Source organism: Crotalus tigris, unplaced genomic scaffold (genome assembly GCF_016545835.1).
Source record: "Crotalus tigris isolate CLP2741 ecotype Arizona unplaced genomic scaffold, ASM1654583v1 scf7180000024416.509849, whole genome shotgun sequence".
Lineage (NCBI taxonomy): Eukaryota > Metazoa > Chordata > Lepidosauria > Squamata > Viperidae > Crotalus > Crotalus tigris.
The window spans coordinates 183,622-200,994 of record NW_024100582.1 but is presented as its reverse complement, the minus strand read 5'-3'; the positions used below and the strand labels follow the sequence as shown (position 1 = coordinate 200,994).

The 17,373-nt window shown below is 58.4% G+C and overlaps 2 protein-coding genes across 15 annotated transcripts; both read left to right on the top strand.

Moving 5' to 3' along the window:
- Positions 1–304: 304 nt before the first annotated feature.
- SIDT2 (SID1 transmembrane family member 2) lies at positions 305–13,405 on the top strand. 13 transcript variants are annotated; one of them, XM_039329793.1, is made up of 28 exons: positions 305–2,028; positions 2,429–2,550; positions 2,844–3,008; positions 3,314–3,359; positions 3,822–3,869; positions 4,025–4,108; positions 4,461–4,560; positions 5,184–5,249; positions 5,554–5,647; positions 5,948–6,024; positions 6,559–6,570; positions 6,780–6,851; positions 6,996–7,073; positions 7,253–7,303; positions 8,155–8,273; positions 8,746–8,819; positions 8,956–9,022; positions 9,173–9,246; positions 9,324–9,447; positions 9,627–9,744; positions 9,923–10,059; positions 10,378–10,486; positions 10,638–10,714; positions 10,811–10,857; positions 11,119–11,224; positions 11,313–11,423; positions 11,757–11,870; positions 12,481–13,405. In XM_039329793.1, the coding sequence occupies exons 1-28, from the start codon at positions 1,516–1,518 to the stop codon at positions 12,541–12,543; spliced, it is 2,868 nt and encodes a 955-aa protein (XP_039185727.1). In that variant the 5' UTR covers positions 305–1,515; the 3' UTR covers positions 12,544–13,405. The 13 variants fall into 13 exon arrangements, with proteins under 13 accessions (XP_039185727.1, XP_039185722.1, XP_039185721.1 ...); XM_039329788.1 differs by having other exon boundaries at positions 3,822–3,923; positions 6,999–7,073; XM_039329787.1 differs by having other exon boundaries at positions 3,822–3,923.
- Positions 13,406–13,530: 125 nt separating this feature from the next.
- Positions 13,531–17,061, top strand: TAGLN (transgelin). 2 transcript variants are annotated; one of them, XM_039329820.1, is made up of 5 exons: positions 13,531–13,947; positions 15,277–15,471; positions 15,580–15,757; positions 16,123–16,225; positions 16,438–17,061. In XM_039329820.1, exons 1-5 carry the CDS (start codon positions 13,753–13,755, stop codon positions 16,580–16,582), a joined length of 816 nt encoding a protein of 271 aa, XP_039185754.1. In that variant the 5' UTR covers positions 13,531–13,752; the 3' UTR covers positions 16,583–17,061. The 2 variants fall into 2 exon arrangements, with proteins under 2 accessions (XP_039185754.1, XP_039185756.1); XM_039329822.1 differs by having other exon boundaries at positions 13,876–13,947; positions 15,243–15,471.
- The last annotated feature ends 312 nt before the right edge of the window (positions 17,062–17,373 follow it).

Genomic DNA, 17,373 nt, shown 5'->3' with positions numbered 1-17,373 from the left:
TGGAGGCTATCTGCTCATTCCCATCCAGATCAAACTGATGCTTTTTGCTAGGTGATTTCCTGCTTCAGAATGCTCACTTTTTTAAGAGCAGAAAGCAAGTGATTGTTCCATTGCACCCTCCCTCCCCAGCCCTTTCCCTTCTTCCAAGGCTTGAGCTTCATAATCCCAGGGCATCCATTTCTTTTTTGGGTCAACCTTATACAAGTATTCTACTCATGCAAATGAGGCCTCTGGCTGCAGCCATTTCATCTGCCCAGGATATTTCAGTTCTGCCAGAAAATAGGCCTCTTTCTCTGGGCTTGGTGTCATGAAAAGTTTTTAGAAAAAGTTTCTGAAGTGAAAGGCCTCAAGTTTATATTTGGATGAGATTTTTCTGGGAAGGACTTTTCAGTCTTAGAAAACAAGTGAGATTGTGGGAGAAAGATTTTGTCCCTAAACAGGCAGTGAAGAAGGAAGATACTTTACCTCTTTTCACCTGATTGGTCAAGGGGATGCTGCCCCAGTTCCCCAAATACAGTTTGAAACCCGAGAGCACAGTGTAAGAGATGCAGTGTGTGACCATCCAAATGTTGTCATAATTTCCCTCCCCCATCTGCTGTAGACCCTGGAAGATCACCCGTTACCCACTTGGTTTTGGATTTGTTCTGAGAAGGCGTCTTAGTTCGTGGACGAGCTCTTGGTCATGCATCCCTTCTTGAGGCTCCTGCCCTGGTTGGTCATCTAGCCCGTCATCTTTTTTTCTTGCATCTCCCAGCACAGGCTTCAGCTTGACAAAAGCACAAGGCTTTGCTCTGTCAAAACATTCCCAGTGAATCCACACTCTCTTGAGTGCTCTGTGTCGACATTCTGGGATGGGAACTGGGAGCCGGCAGGGGCAGTCTCAGTGGCCTAATGCTCGCACCAGGTTTGGCTGGTTGGGAGCCATTTCGGAGCTGTGGCCGCTTTGTAGCCCAGCAGTTTTGCTTGCATACAGGACTTTCCAGCTGCCAGTGGCCCTCGTCCTCGGATGCAGACTTGATCTTGATACAAAAGCACAGTCTCTTGCCATGGGATTGGCGGCCTCGCCAGAGTCTCTTGAGCTCCTTGCTGTATCCTTGGGGCCAGTATCCTGCTGCTTCCTTGTACCCCACAGAGGTGTTCAGATTTGTTGAGGATTCAGGTTGGCTCACCTACTGCCAGCCCAGGAGCACCACTTGCTTATATAACCAGGCTCCTCCTCTGCTTTTCCTTGGAGTCCCCCTCCTCTTGTTCCTGTATGAAAGCGTGTGCTGCACCCCGAATCTTGTCTGTCCTGTGATGTACAAGCGTTGCTTATTTTCTATTTATCGCAGCAGTTGGGGAGTGTAGATGAAGGGGTGGTTGTCTTTTATTTGTAACATGCATGTGGGAAGGGGCCGACTCCCTTGGCTTTGTAGGAAGAGCTGAAAGTTGGGGTGCAGCAGTCACTCGGTGACCCCACATCAGTGGCTTCCCTGCGCCTTGGAGGGATGAATCTACTCTGGCTAAGTGGCGTTGATGGCCGGGAGAGCTCACTGGTTTAGTGCGTGTTTCCATATAAAGATCTGTGTTCCACCGAATCGCCTTGTCAGCTTCTCATTGGTGGGGGCTGTGGCTGGGGTCTTCACGCCTCGGGAGCTTCGCAGCCGGGCGCGGCCGCCGCCTTCCGAGCCGGGCCGGCCTCTCGACCGCGGCGCACCGTATTGCTCGGGAAGGCTGGCCGCCTCTTCTCCGCGGCCCGCCCTCGCCGCCTCCCCTTTAAAGGACGTAGCCTCGGCGGTGCCGCCCAGACGAGCGGAGCGCCCGTCCTCGCGGCCGACGGCCCCCGCCGCCCGCCCGCTGGCCATGCTGAGGGCGCCGCTGCCGTTGTTGCTGCTGCTGCCGCTGCTGCCCCTGTCCGGGGCCGCGGCCTGGCCGGCAGAGAAGCGCGTGGTGCAGAAGGAGGCGGCCTTCGAGCGGCTCTACGGCGACGCGGTGAACGAGAAGCTGCTCAACATCTACGCCTTCAATCATACCGTCTCGCGCAACCGGGTGAGCTGCCGCCGCCCGAGTACAGCAGCGGCCGGCCGCCTCGGCCCGGCTTCCCCGGGGCTCCCCTCTGCCGCGCCCCGGGCCCGGCGCTCAATCCGGGTTGCCGGATGAGCGCCTCCGCCCGGTCCCGGACGACGCGCTGGCACCTCGGGCGGCAGGAAGCGGGGGCGGCGGCAGCGCCGGGCGCCCCGATGGGCGTCTGCCTGCCGAAGAGGGAGCCCGGAGTTCCGCGCCAGGCGAGGCCCTTTTCGCCCTCCGCCGCTCGGCTCTCCGACCTTTGCCCCGCGCCTGCCTGCCAGCTGGCCCGAGAATCACGCCCGGCTCCACCTCCCTCCCGAGGCCGGAGGTCCCGGGCATGGGGCTGCTCGACCTGAGTCCCCGCTCTCTCGTGGCCCCACAGACCGAGGGCGTCCGGGTGTCGGTGAACGTGCTCTCCGAGCAGAAGGAGAGGCCGGTGCTCTTCGTGGTGCGGCAGAAGGAGGCGGTGGTCTCCTTCCAAGTGCCCTTAATCCTCCGCGGCCTGTGAGTATCCGGCCCCGCCGTCCTCCCATGGCACTGCCCAGCTGGGAAGCCAACAGGCGGGAGAGCCCGCTGGGGCCAACAGCTGGCGCCCTTACCCAGCCAATTTGTGGGAGCCTGGGACAATGTCCTGGCCCCACCTCGGCTTTGCCTGGTCCTCAAGCTGCCCTCTATAAACGGAAAGGCTGGCTGGGTTAGGGCACCTCAGTGTGAGGCCCGATCACTCTGTGGCCGCCTGGAAGGGCCCCCAGGATGCCCGCAGCAGCTCCTTCTCCCACCCTATCCCCCACCCGCAGGTTCCAGAGGAAGTATCTCTACCAAGATGTCAGCCGCACTTTGTGCCAGCCTCCAACCAAGAGTGAGGTCGAGATGCAATTCTTCTTTGTGGACGTCTCCACCCTCTCGGCCAGCAACGCCTCTTACCAACTGCGGGTCTCCCGTGTGGAGAATTTTGTACTCAGGTGAGCCAAGCTGGCGGTCCAAGACGAAGGGCGAAGGTGTGGCAAGAGTCCCAGCCATGGGGAAGGTCTGAACAGACGAGGGTGGAGAAAGGAGAGGGAGGCTGGAAGGCAGGGAGATTGGGAGATGCGCAGTCCCAAAAGTGTGCTTGGGACTTGGGTTGTGAAAAACTTCAGTCAGTAAGGAGCAGCAGTTTCTCTGTTTCTGACGGGGTCTCTGAGCCAAGAGGGCAAACGGACAGTGCGGCCCCTCTTGTGGTAGCTCTGCCCGCACCAACCGCTATCCCTGCTGGTCTTTCTTGATGTAGGACAGGTGAGCGGTTCACTTTCAACGCCACAGCAGCCCAGCCACAGGTAGGCTTCCCAGCAATCTAGGTGGGCGAGGGTGTAGCCTGGATGGGAAGAAGACCCTCCCCAGCCAAGGCTTGGGCACCTCTGAGTTCTGGACCTGGCTGTCAAACAGGGACAGTTAGCCGGAGGTTCTGTCCGTCTCACCCCAGTGCTTGGACAGGCCTTGCTGTTGTCCTCGGGTCAGGCAGGAGCTGAGGGAGGCCCCTGTCTGCCAAGCTGCAGCCTCTTTGCTGTGATTTTTCTGCCCTCGGAGCACCGGCTGCAGGGTTTCCAAGCAAGATGAGGCTGCTTGGTTCCTTAGTCTCCCTGATGAGGCTTCCCAGTCTCAGGAAGGGCCCCCAAGGAGCTGCCACAGCTGGCAGGCAGAGAAGGACCTGCAGGTTGGATGTGCTGCTCCAAGAAAGGAAGATGTCATCAGCCAGGGTCTTCTGAAGTGGTTCTTCTGTCTCTCTCCTTGACCCACAGTACTTCAAGTACGAGTTCCCAGAGGGGGTGGACTCTGCCATCATTAAGGTGACCTCATCCACAGCTTTCCCTTGTTCGGTCATTTCCGTCCAGGACATTCTGGTCAGTGAGGTGGGGTGGGGGAGTTGCTTACAGGACACAGGAGGCTCCAAGCCTCCTTTCGCCCAAGGGGCTGACTTCTTGCTTTCTTTCTTACTGCCCAGTGTCCCGTCTACGATCTGGATAACAACGTGGCTTTTATTGGCACATACCAGACCATGACCAAGAAGGCAGCCATCACAGTGCAGGTATAACTGATTGGCTGGGACCTTTGCTAGTCGGAGCCCTGTAATCTGACTGCCCGAGTCCGCCTTCCTGTTATGTGGGATACCGTGGGCATCAGTTAGCCAGCAATGCTGCTGCTATTGGTTGGCCTGAATGGCCTATCTTGCCTTGGCTTCTAAAGCAGCATCTTGAACCACAAACTCAAGTCTCTGGAGGGTTCATCCACGTGTTGTCTGTAACACAACGGTTAGTGAGTAGAAACCAGGACACCTGAAGGGGCGAACAAGGAGCCTGTCGCTGCCCAGTTGGGTCTGAAGATCAGTTTTATTTCTGATTTTCAGTCAAAGATTTTCTCCATTCCTTGGTTTTTCACAGAAGAAGGATTTCCCCAGCCAGAGTTTCTATGTGGTCGTGGTAGTGAAGACTGAAGATGAAGCTTGTGGGGGACCTTTACATTACTACCCTTTTTCCAAAGGTATCGGGGGGAGCCGGGCTAAGGCCTGTTTGTGGGTTCAGCTTTTGTGGAGGAGGCCTTGTCACCTAACTGGTAGGGGCCAAGGAGCATCCAGGGAGGGTGGCACCTGGCGCTTGAGGGATCTGGAAGCCAACACCAGGATTGGAGATAATCTGGTCTGTGTTCCAGGGCTTCTTCCCCTGATCCCCTTTCTCCATTTGGCCGCTTCCACCAGTGCATTTGGTGGAGAAAGCAGATGTGCACGTTGGAATAAGAGGAAAGAGATCAGGAAACCTTGGGGGCAAGGAGAGGCAAGCCGGCAGTCTGTTCTTTTGCAACAGCTGGAGAGAGTGGAAAGGTTTTTAAGAGGCCATGGAGGTCCAGAGTCGTTCAGCCTTCTGGCCTCCACTTTTACAGCTAGTCCAGTGCCCCGTCTTTGGGGCAAGAAGATGGCTTGCCTGAGCTTACCTGAGCTCAGGGCTTGAGGCCTCCAGGGAGCCCTTCGTGATTAGCAAGGAGGTGGCTTGTTGAAGGAAGGGCCCTCAGAACCAGGCCTTGATCCAGCTCTGCCCGATCACCAGTGAAGGGGACTTGCAGCTGGGCTCTTCCACAGGTGAGCTGGTCCCGGACTTTGTATCTTCCAGATGAACCTGTTGACCAAGGCAACCGCCAGAAAACCTTGGACGTTGTGGTGACCCCTGCTGTCAGTTGTAAGCAAGCACCTCAGCTGCATATTCCCCAGTATGGAGGAGAAAGGGAAGCAGCTCCCCCTGCTCCTGATTTGGAGCTGGCTCCTCTGTAGACCTAAGTAGCAGGTAGCAGAGGGCTTGGGGGAGGGGGGCTGAATCTCCAGAAACCTTTGAGTTGAGGTTAGTGGTTGAGAGAGGCCGAGAGGCTGCAAGGAAGGAAAGCTGCTGGGGTGGGAGGGGAGGGGGATTGGCAGCTCTTGACCCGCTGGGGCTACCTAGCAAGGCCTGCCAGGTGCGTGAGGCCATCTCCCTGCCTCTTCTGCAGCAGAGGCCTATGTGAACGGGATCCTCTTCTGCCTGGGCGTTTTCTTGTCCTTCTACATACTGGCAGTGCTCATTGTCTGCTGGGAGAACTGGCGGTGAGTCTGCCCATCAGGGTCCCTCTCCTGGTGGGAATGGCAGCCTCTCCTCTCCTCCTTGCCGTCATGGACCCCATTTTTCCTTGCCAGTGGGGGCTTGGTCATGGCAGAGAACGTGGCTTTCCCCTGCTTTTGTGGCAGGGCTGGATGGCAGACAAGGCAAGAGGGCCTTTAGGGCAACAGTGTTCATGCCATCTAATGCTTGCTTCCTCTGAGGAGGAGGGGGACTCGGTAACCGCGTGGAGGGGGTTCCAGGGAGGGCAGCCGCATATCCTTTCAGGGGGCTTCCTTGCTCGACAGGCAGCAGAAGCGGAGGCAGCAGCAGCTCCGGCTCCTGAGTGCTGTGGACACACCGTGCTCTGATGGGAGTGTGCGAGGTAGGTGGGGGTCTGGTGCCGTCGTGAAGTGTGGGGTCTGTGGCCAGGGGTGGGCCTCTCCTTTTGTTCGGCTTCTGCTTGAGGTGCTCACGGTTCTGACTCCTGCAGGCCTTTTGCTGAGTCACGGTGGGGAGTGGCGAGGGTGCGCGCTGAAATCCAGTTGGGGTGTGACTCTTGCAGGGACCAGCTCTCAGTTGCTGGAGCTCCAGTACTGAATCAGCTTCAAATGCAGCTCCATAAATCATGATGGGTTTGCACAACATGCTGGACTGTGCTGAAATGCGATGCTGCAAGGACCTAGTTGCTGGTTTTGCATGTTACATAGACGTAACAGATTTTGTTAGTCTTGGGCTAGGAGCTGGCATGTAGAGAAGACCTCACTGAAGACCTTAGAGCCACGTTTCAGAACTACGGCATGCATTTCCCTTGCATCAGGCAGCTACCTTAATTTATATCCATAAACGTCTTCTTTCCTTTCCTTTCCTTTCCTTTCCTTTCCTTTCCTTTCCTTCCTGGATGCTGCTCCGCGCCAAGCTTCTCTCCTTGGTAAGCAGTCAGTATCTCCGTCCTCTACTTCTCTTGCTTCTTGTGCTGGGGGAAAACCCACTTCCATTTGGATAGGCCCTGAGATCAGATGCAGAGGGATGGGCTATCATCCTCAGAGCTGGTTGGGCTGGCTGGTCCAAGGCCAGCCAGGCACTAGTACCTGATGCAGCTCCCCGTTTCCAAGCTGGATTGTGGTTCTTTTGTTGCAGGGAATCCCCAGGACCTCCCGGATTCCTTCCACGGACACCCTCCTCTTGGCAGTCAGAGTTACGGGTCCTTTGGTGAGTTCCAGCCTCCCAGCCAGACAGAGGAGGGGGGCTCCTGTCTGTTGGGGGTGTTTTCCTTTAGTGCCACCTGCACCTGCAGGTGGCTTTTTTTCCTACCTGTCTGGTGACTTACCTGGGGGCCCACTCCCTTCCCCCCAGCAGACACTGGGTCAGCTGCCAGCAGCGAGAATGTCACGGACAGCCTGCTTTCCACGGAAACCTCTTCCAATTACGCTGGTGAGATGTGTGGCTGGCATGCTGGCACTCAGGATGCTTCCTCTCACCCGGCTGCCACTTCCATGCATGCGGGGTCTCTCCAGGAGGCCGGAACTGGGCTGCACTGTCCTCAGCTTCCCAATGGGCCTGGCTGGACAGGATTGTGCCCACTTTGTGTAACTCTTTCCTCTCTCCCCAAGGGCAGGATCTGTGCCAGCAGCGGCAGAGACACTGGGCAGCCTTTGCAATGGGTAGAGAGACTGGTCTCCCTGTCAGCCTGGCATCTCCTTACTGTGCCCCTTGCCTAGCCTGGTGGTTCTCCTTGGCCAACAATGGGCCAGATCTCTCTATTCGGGGCTCTGCAGAGAAGAAATGTTCTTGCAAAGTATTTCTGAGCTTGAAAATATGGGCTGTGATTGAAAAGAATAGGGAGTGATGAGGTGTGTGCCTCTCGCTTCCTCCCTGATCCTGTCAGTGGGGCACAGCATGTTCTCTGCACATGCTCTTTCCTAGCTGCTCCTCGCCTTGAGGATCTCTGGGTGGCCTTTCTGCCTCCCGAGGGAACAGTTGGCAGAGCAGCTTTGAAGGACCAGGGCATCCATCAAGGGCCTGGCCTGTGCAGACCTGACCCCGTTGCTGCTTGGCTGGCAAGGGCACCGTCGGTGGGAGGCCAGAGCCCCCCTTTCCCTCAATGGACTGAGGCTTCCTGAAGGGCTGCCCCTTGGCCAGGGAGGGAGCACCGTCTTCCTGAATCTTCCATGCCCCCCAGGCTGCCTCCAAGCTGCTGCTCCCTCTGCACTTGAGAAAATGGTGGCCCCTCAGAAAGCTCAAGGGGAGGGGCAGTTTGCATGATGGTTCTCCTCCCCATGCCAGGGGCTTGCATGGCTTCCAATCAGCAGGGCGAGGGTGCTTGGGAAGCGGGGAGGCTGCTGTGGGCCCTGTCTCTCCTCGGGACGCCTGCCCAGTCAACGTCCAGACAGGCCAGCTGTCAGCAGGCTCTAGTCGGTTCCATCGGTAATTCGATGGCACAGACTGTCTGACCCTTTCAAGACATGGAGTGCCCCAAATCTTTGCTGTAATGCTGGGTTTTCACCCTCTGCAGATCGCTCCTTAGAGAACCTGGTGGGACGCCCCCGGCTCGACTCGCTCAGCTCCGTGGAAGAGGATGATTACGACACACTGGCCGACATCGAGTCAGACAAGAACGTCATTCGCACCAAGGTTGCCCCGTGGGAGTGGGCCGGTTCTCGGGTTCCGAGGCATGATGCCCAGAAATTAGGGAGGGGAAGATTACCGAGAGTGGGCACCGCTCCGGCGGCCCAACATCTCATCCTCTGGGGGGCTGCAGCGGCTGCTACAAAGCCCCGCCAAAAATGCAGCCTCTTTGAGGAGGGGCCCAGGAGGGCTGCGGGTCCTCAGAAGCAGGCTGAGAATTGCTCTGGATGCAGTGAGGCCTCGGGCCTCTCTAAAGAGCTGTGAAATTTGGGCCTGAGGGAAGAGGAGTTTGTGAATTATGTGAGCTCAGGGGCAACTTGAGTGCCCCCTCCCGTTACCTGCAGGAGCCTCTTCCTGGATGCCAACAGAGGTGACGTCCCGTTGGAGACGCTGCCAGGTTCAGGCTGCGCAGGGGGAGGTTTCCAGGGAAGACGAGGGAATTTGGCATCTCCTCACGAGATGCTTGTGTTTGTTGCAGAAATTCCTGTGTGTTGCAGATCTGGCCCGCAAAGATAAGCGAGTATTACGGAAGAAATACCAGATTTACTTTTGGTGAGATAGTTGGGTGGGACTGGGGGCTGGCTGTGCGTCCCCCACAGGCTGTGCATTGCCGGGGCAATTGACCAGAGTCTTCCAATGGAGAACTTCTTCTCGCCCGTCCCTCCTTCCCTCCCTCCCTTTGCTGCAGGAATATTGCCACCATCGCTGTCTTCTATGCCCTCCCAGTCATCCAGCTGGTCATCACCTACCAGACGGTAACCCCTTTTCCTCAGAGCATTGACCACCCTTGGGCCCCCACTCTTGCTTTGGCCCTGGCCTGAGCCTGGCCTGGAGCCCCTGGGCTTCCTTGATGCCGGCCCGAGCCTTCCTGGGCCCCTGGCCAGCCCCTCCTTTGCCTCCTGCAGGTGGTGAACGTGACGGGGAACCAGGACATCTGCTACTACAACTTCCTCTGCGCACACCCTCTGAGCAACCTCAGGTACGAACTGGGAGGGTGGTCTCTGCCTTGACCCTCTCACCCCGTGGGGCCTGACGCCACCCTCCCCCCCCCTCTAGCGCCTTCAACAACATCCTCAGCAACCTGGGCTATGTCCTGCTGGGCCTGCTCTTCCTGCTCATCATCCTGCAGCGCGAGATCCACTACAACCGGGCCTTGGTGCGCAACGACTTCCAGGCTGTGGTGAGGCACCCGCTGCACAGGGGGCCCCTTTCTCCCCAGGGCCACACCCGCTGCCCGGAGAGGGGCCTGTGGCTCTTCGCCTCTCTTCCCCTCTGCCCTCCTCAGCCTGCTCTCTGTTTCGGACGGAAAGGGGAGCTGGGCAGAGGGACCTCCTTTCTCAGATGGGTGTCCCTTCCCAGGAGTGTGGCATTCCCAAACACTTCGGCCTCTTCTACGCCATGGGCACCGCCCTCATGATGGAAGGCCTTCTGAGTGCGTGCTACCACGTGTGCCCCAACTACACCAACTTCCAGTTTGGTGAGTGGCCCTCTGCCTCGTCCCTTGGTGGGTGACCTGACCCAGCTCCCAAGGCCTGAGAAGGGCCCCCAGAAGCCCCAGCCCTGCAGTTTGTCACTGCCATTCAGCTGGGGGGAGGAGCTACAGAGCCAGGCGGAGAGTAGCATCCCTGGACTCAGCCATGGCTCTTTTATGGCAGACACATCGTTCATGTACATGATTGCCGGGCTGTGCATGTTGAAACTGTACCAGAAGAGGCACCCCGATATCAACGCCAGCGCCTACAGCGCCTACGCCTGCTTGGCCGTCATCATCTTCTTCTCGGTCGTGGGGGTGGTGAGTGAGCACAAGCGGGACCCCCGGCAGCCCCTCTGGGCCTCCCTCAGGGCGCTCACCCTTTGGGGGAGATGGAGGGAGGCTCTGTGAGCCCTGGAGAGAGCGGGGGAGCCCCAGCCTCCAAGGGGTGCGGAGCTGGGGAGGAAATGTGCCTTCCCTGAGATTCCCCCCCCCCCGAGGGAGACGCTGCGTCCCTCCTCTCTCCCTCAAAAGGCGAGTTTGAGGAGGGAGGTTTCCTTGCCCCAAAAAGGAGCCCCCCCTCCCACCCTCCTCTTCAAGCCCGTCAGTTCTGCCCTTCAAGGGCTCTCTGGCCCCCAGGTCTTTGGCAAAGGAAACACGGCCTTCTGGATCATCTTCTCGGTCATCCACATCCTGTCCACACTGCTGCTCAGCACCCAACTGTACTACATGGGCCGCTGGAAACTGGGTGAGTGGGTGCAGTTGGGGGCCGGCTGTTCCCCGCAAAGAGCTTCCAGGGAGCTGGGTGGGACTGCCCACCAGGGGGATGGCCACGATGCTGGCCCACTCCCACCCTTTCTGGGAGTCTTCAGCGTCTCCGTCTCTCCCCTCCCCCCCAGATTCTGGCACCTGGCGCAGGATCTTCCATGTGCTGTACACAGACTGCATCCGGCAGTGCAGTAGGCCCATGTACATGGTGAGTGGAGGGAGTGGCCCCCTCCCACTTTTGAAAGGATTCTCTTTTCCTGGAGCCTCACAAACTCCCCCCCCCCCCCGCCACTTCTGTCTGCAGGATCGGATGGTGCTGCTGGTGATGGGCAACTTCATCAATTGGTCTCTGTGAGTAAGGGCAGCTGCCCAGCCCGAGAGGCAGCCAACTGGGCCCCCACCCCCCACTGGACTGAAGAATGGCTGCCCACCTTTGGGGTGCAAAAAGTCGCTTTATAAGAGGGGGGGTCTTCCTGCTGCTTTGGGATCTCAAAACCCCCTGGGGATTCTCTCGGGGGAGGGGGAGGAGCAGAGTTAGGGGCTCAGCCAGGAGGACGGTTGGTTGGCCCAGTAATTGCTCTGAAGCCGCACCGACCCCTCTGCTCTCCCCAGGGCGGCCTATGGCCTGATCATGCGCCCCAACGACTTCGCCTCCTACCTGCTGGCCATCGGGATCTGCAACCTGCTGCTCTACTTTGCCTTCTACATCATCATGAAGGTGCCACTACTCTGGCCGGGGGCGCTTCTCTCTCTGGAACGGTTGGGTCTTCCCCAGACGGCCCCCCTGACCACTCCCTCCCCTGCAGCTCCGGAGTGGCGAGCGTCTGCTGCTGGTCTCCCTGCTCTGCATCGTCTGCACCTCCGTGGTGTGGGGCTTCGCCCTCTTCTTCTTCTTCCAGGGCCTGAGCACCTGGCAGGTGAGCTCAGCCAGGCCAGGGGGACCCAGTCGCAGCCTCTCTCTGCCGCCACAGGAGGCCGAGCTGCCTCGGGGCTGCTTGGCATCCAGGCAATGCAAAGATGGGTCTCCTCTCTGGGGGGCTGGGTCTGTGCATCCGTTCCCCTGCGTGCTGGGCTCTTGCACGGAGCGCTGGGCACATTGGGTAAAGCCGCTGATTCAGAGGTTGGGCTGTGCAGGCAGCAGGCGAGAGGAGCACCTGCCCTGGGCTTGGCCTGGTCTGCCGGGGCGGGGGCTCATCCAGCCTGCTGCCCATCCCGAGCCCTGCAAAGAGGCTGGTCACTGGTCCCCACAGAAAACTCCGGCTGAATCCCGAGAGCACAACCGGGAGTGCCTCCTGCTGGGCTTCTTCGACGACCACGACGTCTGGCACTTCCTCTCCTCCATCGCCATGTTTGGCTCCTTCCTGGTACGTCTCTTCAGCAGGCCCAGAGCTCAAGCGCTGCAACCCATGGCAGATCGGTCCCTTCCTGGGAGCTGTGGGACCCAGATCAGGCTCTGGGGTAGGGGGCAGGATATGTCCTCCCCCGTTGGAAAAGGGGCTGCAATACAGATGTGGGGCCGGTTGCTGCTGGCCCTTGAATTGCCAGTGTGGCACAAGCTCTCTGCCAGGAGCCTAGAACTTCTTGGGTCAGACTGGCATTTCCAGGGTCAGCAGCAGCTGGCCCTGCATCTGTGTTGCAGCCCCATTTCCAACTGGGGGGGGGGAACGTATCCTGTCCCCCACCCCAGAGCCTGATCTGACATGTTTCCTTGGCAATCACATCCTTCAAGTTGCTTTAGTCAGGATCCTTTGGGGAAAGTTGCAACACGAAGGACACCGCTGTTGTGTGCTCCAGAGTGGAACACAACTTGGCTAGAGCCTGGGTGGGGGAGTGCTGGCCATTGTTGGAGAAATGCTCCAGGGGACCTCGCAAAGCACCCAGAGTGAAGTGCAGAGGAATGCCAGCAACAAACACACCCACCCCATCCCTTCCCCCACAGTGCATCTGATGGTGCCTTCCCTTCCCTTTGTGCAGGTCTTGCTGACAATGGATGATGACCTGGATTGTGTCCAGCGTGACAAGATTTATGTCTTCTGAAGGATTGGACAGGTCTCCTGCTGGCGGGTGCTGGGGCCACAGCTGTGTGCTCCCCCCTCACCAAGGCCTCAAAAGAGTGCAGAAGGGGAATGAAGTTGCCCTCCTAAGCCTCTGAAAGCTGAGCCAGGGCAATGGGTTCAAATGCTGCCTGGGTTGCCTCTCTGTCAGTTTCCTTCCTCGGCCAACAACAGAGAGAAAAGCCCCTTCTGTTGGTGTCCAGCAGAAGCTGCAGGCGGAACAGCTGGGCTCCTGTTCAGCGGGGCAGCCCTCGGAAACTGACTCTGCTCCCTTCCTTGGTGCCTGCATTGACCTCCGAAGGGGCCTCCCCTGTGAGGTAGCTGCCTTCTTTGCTGAGCAGGGAGTAATGGCCACTCGGGCCCCCTCCTGCAGCATTGTCCAGGCAGGGGGGAGCCTCCTCCTCAAGCCCTGTGGGTGCCTATGGGGAGGAAGTGGGCCCAGGAGCCTCCTCAATGCAGGTTAGAGGGGCTGAAGGTCTGCGCAGCTGAGCGGTCCCTGGAGCCCCTCCCTAGTTTTGACCCCCCCCCCAAGCAAGCCAGCTCTGGTTTCCTGGGTGGGGGGGGAGGCAGCTTCTGCAGATAGTCACCATGATGCAGGGGCTGCACATGGAGGAGGGGCGGGGTGACAGGAGAAGATCAGAAGGGCCAGTTCAGGAGGCGGAAGCCGAGTGCTCCCATTCAACAATTGGGCCTTCCCTCCATATTTGACCATTCCTGGTTTTGGATTGCAGCTGAGACGGTTTTCCTTTGAAATGGTTCTTGGTATAAAACACTGTTGAAGAAAATTGGCATTTTGATCTCTACAGATGCTGCTGCCCAATGCAAGTGATAAAAGATGGCCTTGCCTTGCTTTTTTTTCATTGAATATGAGGCTGGGGGGGGGGAACAGCTGCTTGTAGGATGGAGGGGGGGGTGGACTGTCCCTAAAGAACAGACTCTACTGAGAGGGGGTGACCTCAGTTCAGCCCCCAGTTTCTCTCCAATTGCCTTCTGTCAGGCAGGCTACAGTAAAGCCCCAGTGGCTGTGGGCCTGGGCGTTCCCTTCTTTCTGCACCCCAAAACTCTCCCGAGTGACCTCATCCAGGAGGCAGGAGTGAGGCCAGGACTGGCCCGTCTGGCTGGGGAGAGCCCTGCCTAAAAAGGAGAGGCTGTGCTGGGCCAGCCCAGGCCGAGCATCCGCTGGGACTCAGGCATGCCGAGAATGTCTTCAGGCAATAACTCTGCTCGACTTTGGAGTCTTTCCCCAAATATGGTGCGCAGCTTCAGCCACCGAGGAGGGGGAGGGGCAGTGATGTCAGGGGCTGGAGGGCCGGGGCCTTTTAGCCCCTCCTGGGGCTGCAGAGTCCTGGCAGAGCAACATCTGGGGAGCCTCGGAGCCACCATAGCTGTAAGTGCCTCTCTAGCTGATTCAGTAGGAGCTGCCTTGGGGGTGTCTGGACCGCTTGCTTTGCTGAGGGGGGGGGGGGAGAGGTCATCTGGAACAGTTACTGAGGGGGGCAGAACCTGGGGGATGCCAGGGCTCTAGCAAAAAGCTGGGCTGGGGCAGATGGATCTTTCCCTGGTCCATCCCCTGGCAGGAGAGAGGGAGGCCTGGAAAGCCAGGAGGAAGCAGAACTGCTGGAAAATGCTGCCTTCACAGGCAGGTGAAGAAGGGCAGAGGGTCCTGGGTGGGGCCCTTTTTTTTGGCTCTGCCAAGGTGTGCCTGGATCCCTTTTGCAGGCAGCCCAGAAAACATTTCCAGGATGCGTTAGACTTTGCTGAGGTCCTGCTGCCCTGGCTGGGAGACGGGCGTGCAGGATTCCCGCAAGGCTTTGTGGGGAACAGAGGCTATGAGCGGAAGCCAGAAAAGGGGTGGCAGGATTTACCAAGCATCCACCAGCCCCTGGCGTTTTCTGAACGTATCCAGGCTGGGGCGTGGTGGCTGGAAGCAACTAGAGATTTGATCCTGGGCAGGAGGGAAGGGAGGGTTGCAAAGCCAGGGTTGACCAGGCCCGAGAGCAGCCGGACTGGGCGTACTGAGGATAGCAGTGATGCACTCCACCTTCCTGGTTTGAGCATGAGGGCAGTTGTGCTGGGCACCACCAGCTTCACCACCATCCTGGGACACTGGGCTTTGTGTGGCAGCGGGTCCATCCCACTTGCTGCCTGTGGCTGTGCAGCCACCTGGGACTCTACCTCTGCAGCTTCCGAACTGGAAATGTTGCTTCTGCCTCCTTGCCTGAAGCAAGAGCGAGGGAGGGCAGTGGCTACCACTGGACCACTTGAGTGGGACACAAAGGCAGCTGGAGGTACAGGATGGAAGACGGCAGGATCTTGGGACAGACCTGTTTGTTGCTGCCAGATTAGGAAAAGGTGCAAATGCCTGTACAGAGGGGGGAGGGGGTCATCCAGTGGTGTCTTCTTCAGCTAGCTGGCAAAGGTGAGATGACCAAACACCTGGACTTGAGCAGCAGAGGAGCCTTTGTGAAACATGGGGGGTGGGGGGGAGTAAAGTCTCCCAATTCAGCCAAATGGTGTAAGAGAAAGTGGGCAGGCTAGGCAGGAAGTTTTGTTTCTCTGTGCCCCACCCTGCCTAAAAGCCGTGGGGAGGCCTGGAGAACCGATGAAAGCCTGTGCCTGAATGAGCCCCCATTGTTTTGCCTGCTGCCTGCCTGCATTTGGACCTCCGGTGGAACAACCCAGCTGCCTCAGTCTCCTCGCCTGCTGTCTCCCCCAGACCCACCCTGCAGATATGGCAAACAAGGGGCCTTCCTTTGGGCTGAGCAGAGATGTCCAGGCCAAGATCGAGAAGAAATACGATGATGAGCTGGAAGAGCGTCTGGTCGAGTGGGTGGTGGCCCAGTGTGGGAATGAGGTGGGACGCCCAGAGCGAGGGAGGCTGGGCTTCCAAGTCTGGCTGAAGAACGGCATTGTAAGTATTGGGGCTCCTCAGTCGCCTGGGAGGGGAGGACTTGGGGTGTCCGTTGGGGCCAGAGCCAGTCCTGGCAGGAGTTGCAGGTTTTCTTCGTTACCTGGGCAGGTCCTCGGGAAGCTGATCAACAGCCTTAACCCCAGCGGCTGCAAGCCTGTGAAGATCCCAGACCCGCCTCCCAGCATGGTCTTCAAGCAGATGGAGCAGATCTCCCACTTTCTGAAGGCAGCCGAGGACTCCGGGGTGGTGAAGACCGACATGTTCCAGACGGTTGATCTCTTTGAAGGTGGGGGGCTGTGATTTGGGGAGGGGGAGAGCTTGTGCCATTGCTCCAGAGCCAGAAGTTGCCATCACCTCCTTGTCCCAGAAAGATTGGGGCCAAGTGGGAATCCATCTTCCAAAATGGCCAAGTTTCACGTTCAGCAAAAATAGGCTGCTAGTTTGCCCACAAATGGATCCCTTTTCTGACCAAGCCAGTCAGCTAGGGGAGGGCTCCTTTCAAATGGGCAGCCTCGGCTTCAAATACCCCAGGGAGCACTGGGGGGGGGGAGTTTCCTGGGTAGGATGTCACCCTTAGAGAAATGCAGGGAATGTGGAGAGACCTCCCCAAGTGGGGCTGTGTCCTCAGCCCAGCTCTGCTTTTCCTTCCAGCCAAGGACATGGCAGCTGTCCAGCGGACCCTCATGGCCTTGGGCAACCTGGCCGTGACCAAGAACGACGGGAATTACCAGGGGGACCCCTCGTGGTTCATGAAGTAAGTGGCGGCAGAGGCGCCCAAGGGCCTATTGCTTTGAGCAGCTCTACTGATTTTTCGTCTCGAGGGGAAGCAATTGCCCCCCTCACGCTCCAGTGGCAGAGGCTGTCTTCAGGGAAAGCAGAGCCTCGGCCTGCTGGCTGCAGCACAAGGGCTTGCCAGGGAGAGTACCATGCCAAAGGCTCTCTTGTGAACCCCTTTTCCCTCCCCAGGAAGGCCCAGGAGAACAAGCGGGACTTTTCCGACAGCCAGCTGAAGGAGGGCAAGAATGTGATCGGCTTACAGATGGGCTCTAACAAAGGGGCATCGCAGGCAGGCATGACGGGCTACGGCCGACCTCGGCAGATCATCAGCTAAGCACAGTCCAGCTGCTGTGCTGTTCCTCCCCCCCCCCCCAAGCCGGCTGGTCTTCCCGCTCTTTGCTAACAGCCTGGCAAGCTCTGCCCCTCTGCTGCTGCCAGGGGTATCCGCAGGGAACCTCCCCACCGTGCCCCCTAAGCAGTTCCCGGAAGGGGCACTGTGCCCAAAGACTTGTGCTGCTCCTGCATAGCAACGGCCAGCCAGGCAGCCAACCTGCTCCAGAGCTGCCAGCCTCTGCATGCTACCCGCTTCACCCACCCACCCACCCACTCACCACACCCTCCCGACCTGCTTTGGCCCTGGCACGAATCCTGGGGCTGTCGGAAGGCTTCTCCCAACTGCAGAACCGAACTTGGCGGAAGGTGCGTGAGGAAAGGAGCCTCTCTTGACAAACTCTGCTAGGGGCGCAGAACAAAGCTAACTTTTGTACTTTTTTGGGAGTTATTCATTAGATTAAAAACTGAATCTTTTAGGTTCCTTGGCTATGGTTTGAGTTTCTTCTCCTCTGCTGCTGCTATGATGCCAGGAATATCTTTGGCAAGCAGGACCTGAAGAGCACGGAAGGCTAGGCCGAAGGCTCCCCGCACCCCTCCTGCTCAGCAGAGGGACATGGCCAGGCCAGGGCCAGTCCTCATCCCACCGTTTGGCAAGTCCAGGAGGCAGAAAGTGGGGGGAGGGACTGAGCTAGAAATGGCCTAAAGTTTCTGCTGAGTAACACCTTTCTGGGCGCCTCAGGAGGGGGTGTTGGGGAGGAGGGGGGAGGACCGGCCTTCTCCTGGTGCAGGCAG

Excerpts from the sequence above, each read along its gene's own strand:
- SIDT2 (XM_039329787.1), top strand. The coding sequence starts at position 1,516 with ATGGCCGGGAGAGCTCACTGGTTTAGTGCGTGTTTCCATATAAAGATC. Across the intron at positions 4,109-4,460 it reads AGGCAGCCATCACAGTGCAG|AAGAAGGATTTCCCCAGCCA; the intron begins GTATAACTGATT and ends GGTTTTTCACAG. Across the intron at positions 7,304-8,154 it reads CTGGGCAGCCTTTGCAATGG|ATCGCTCCTTAGAGAACCTG; the intron begins GTAGAGAGACTG and ends CACCCTCTGCAG.
- TAGLN (XM_039329820.1), top strand. The coding sequence starts at position 13,753 with ATGCCGAGAATGTCTTCAGGCAATAACTCTGCTCGACTTTGGAGTCTT. Across the intron at positions 13,948-15,276 it reads GCCTCGGAGCCACCATAGCT|ACCCACCCTGCAGATATGGC; the intron begins GTAAGTGCCTCT and ends TGTCTCCCCCAG. Across the intron at positions 15,758-16,122 it reads GACGGTTGATCTCTTTGAAG|CCAAGGACATGGCAGCTGTC; the intron begins GTGGGGGGCTGT and ends TTTTCCTTCCAG.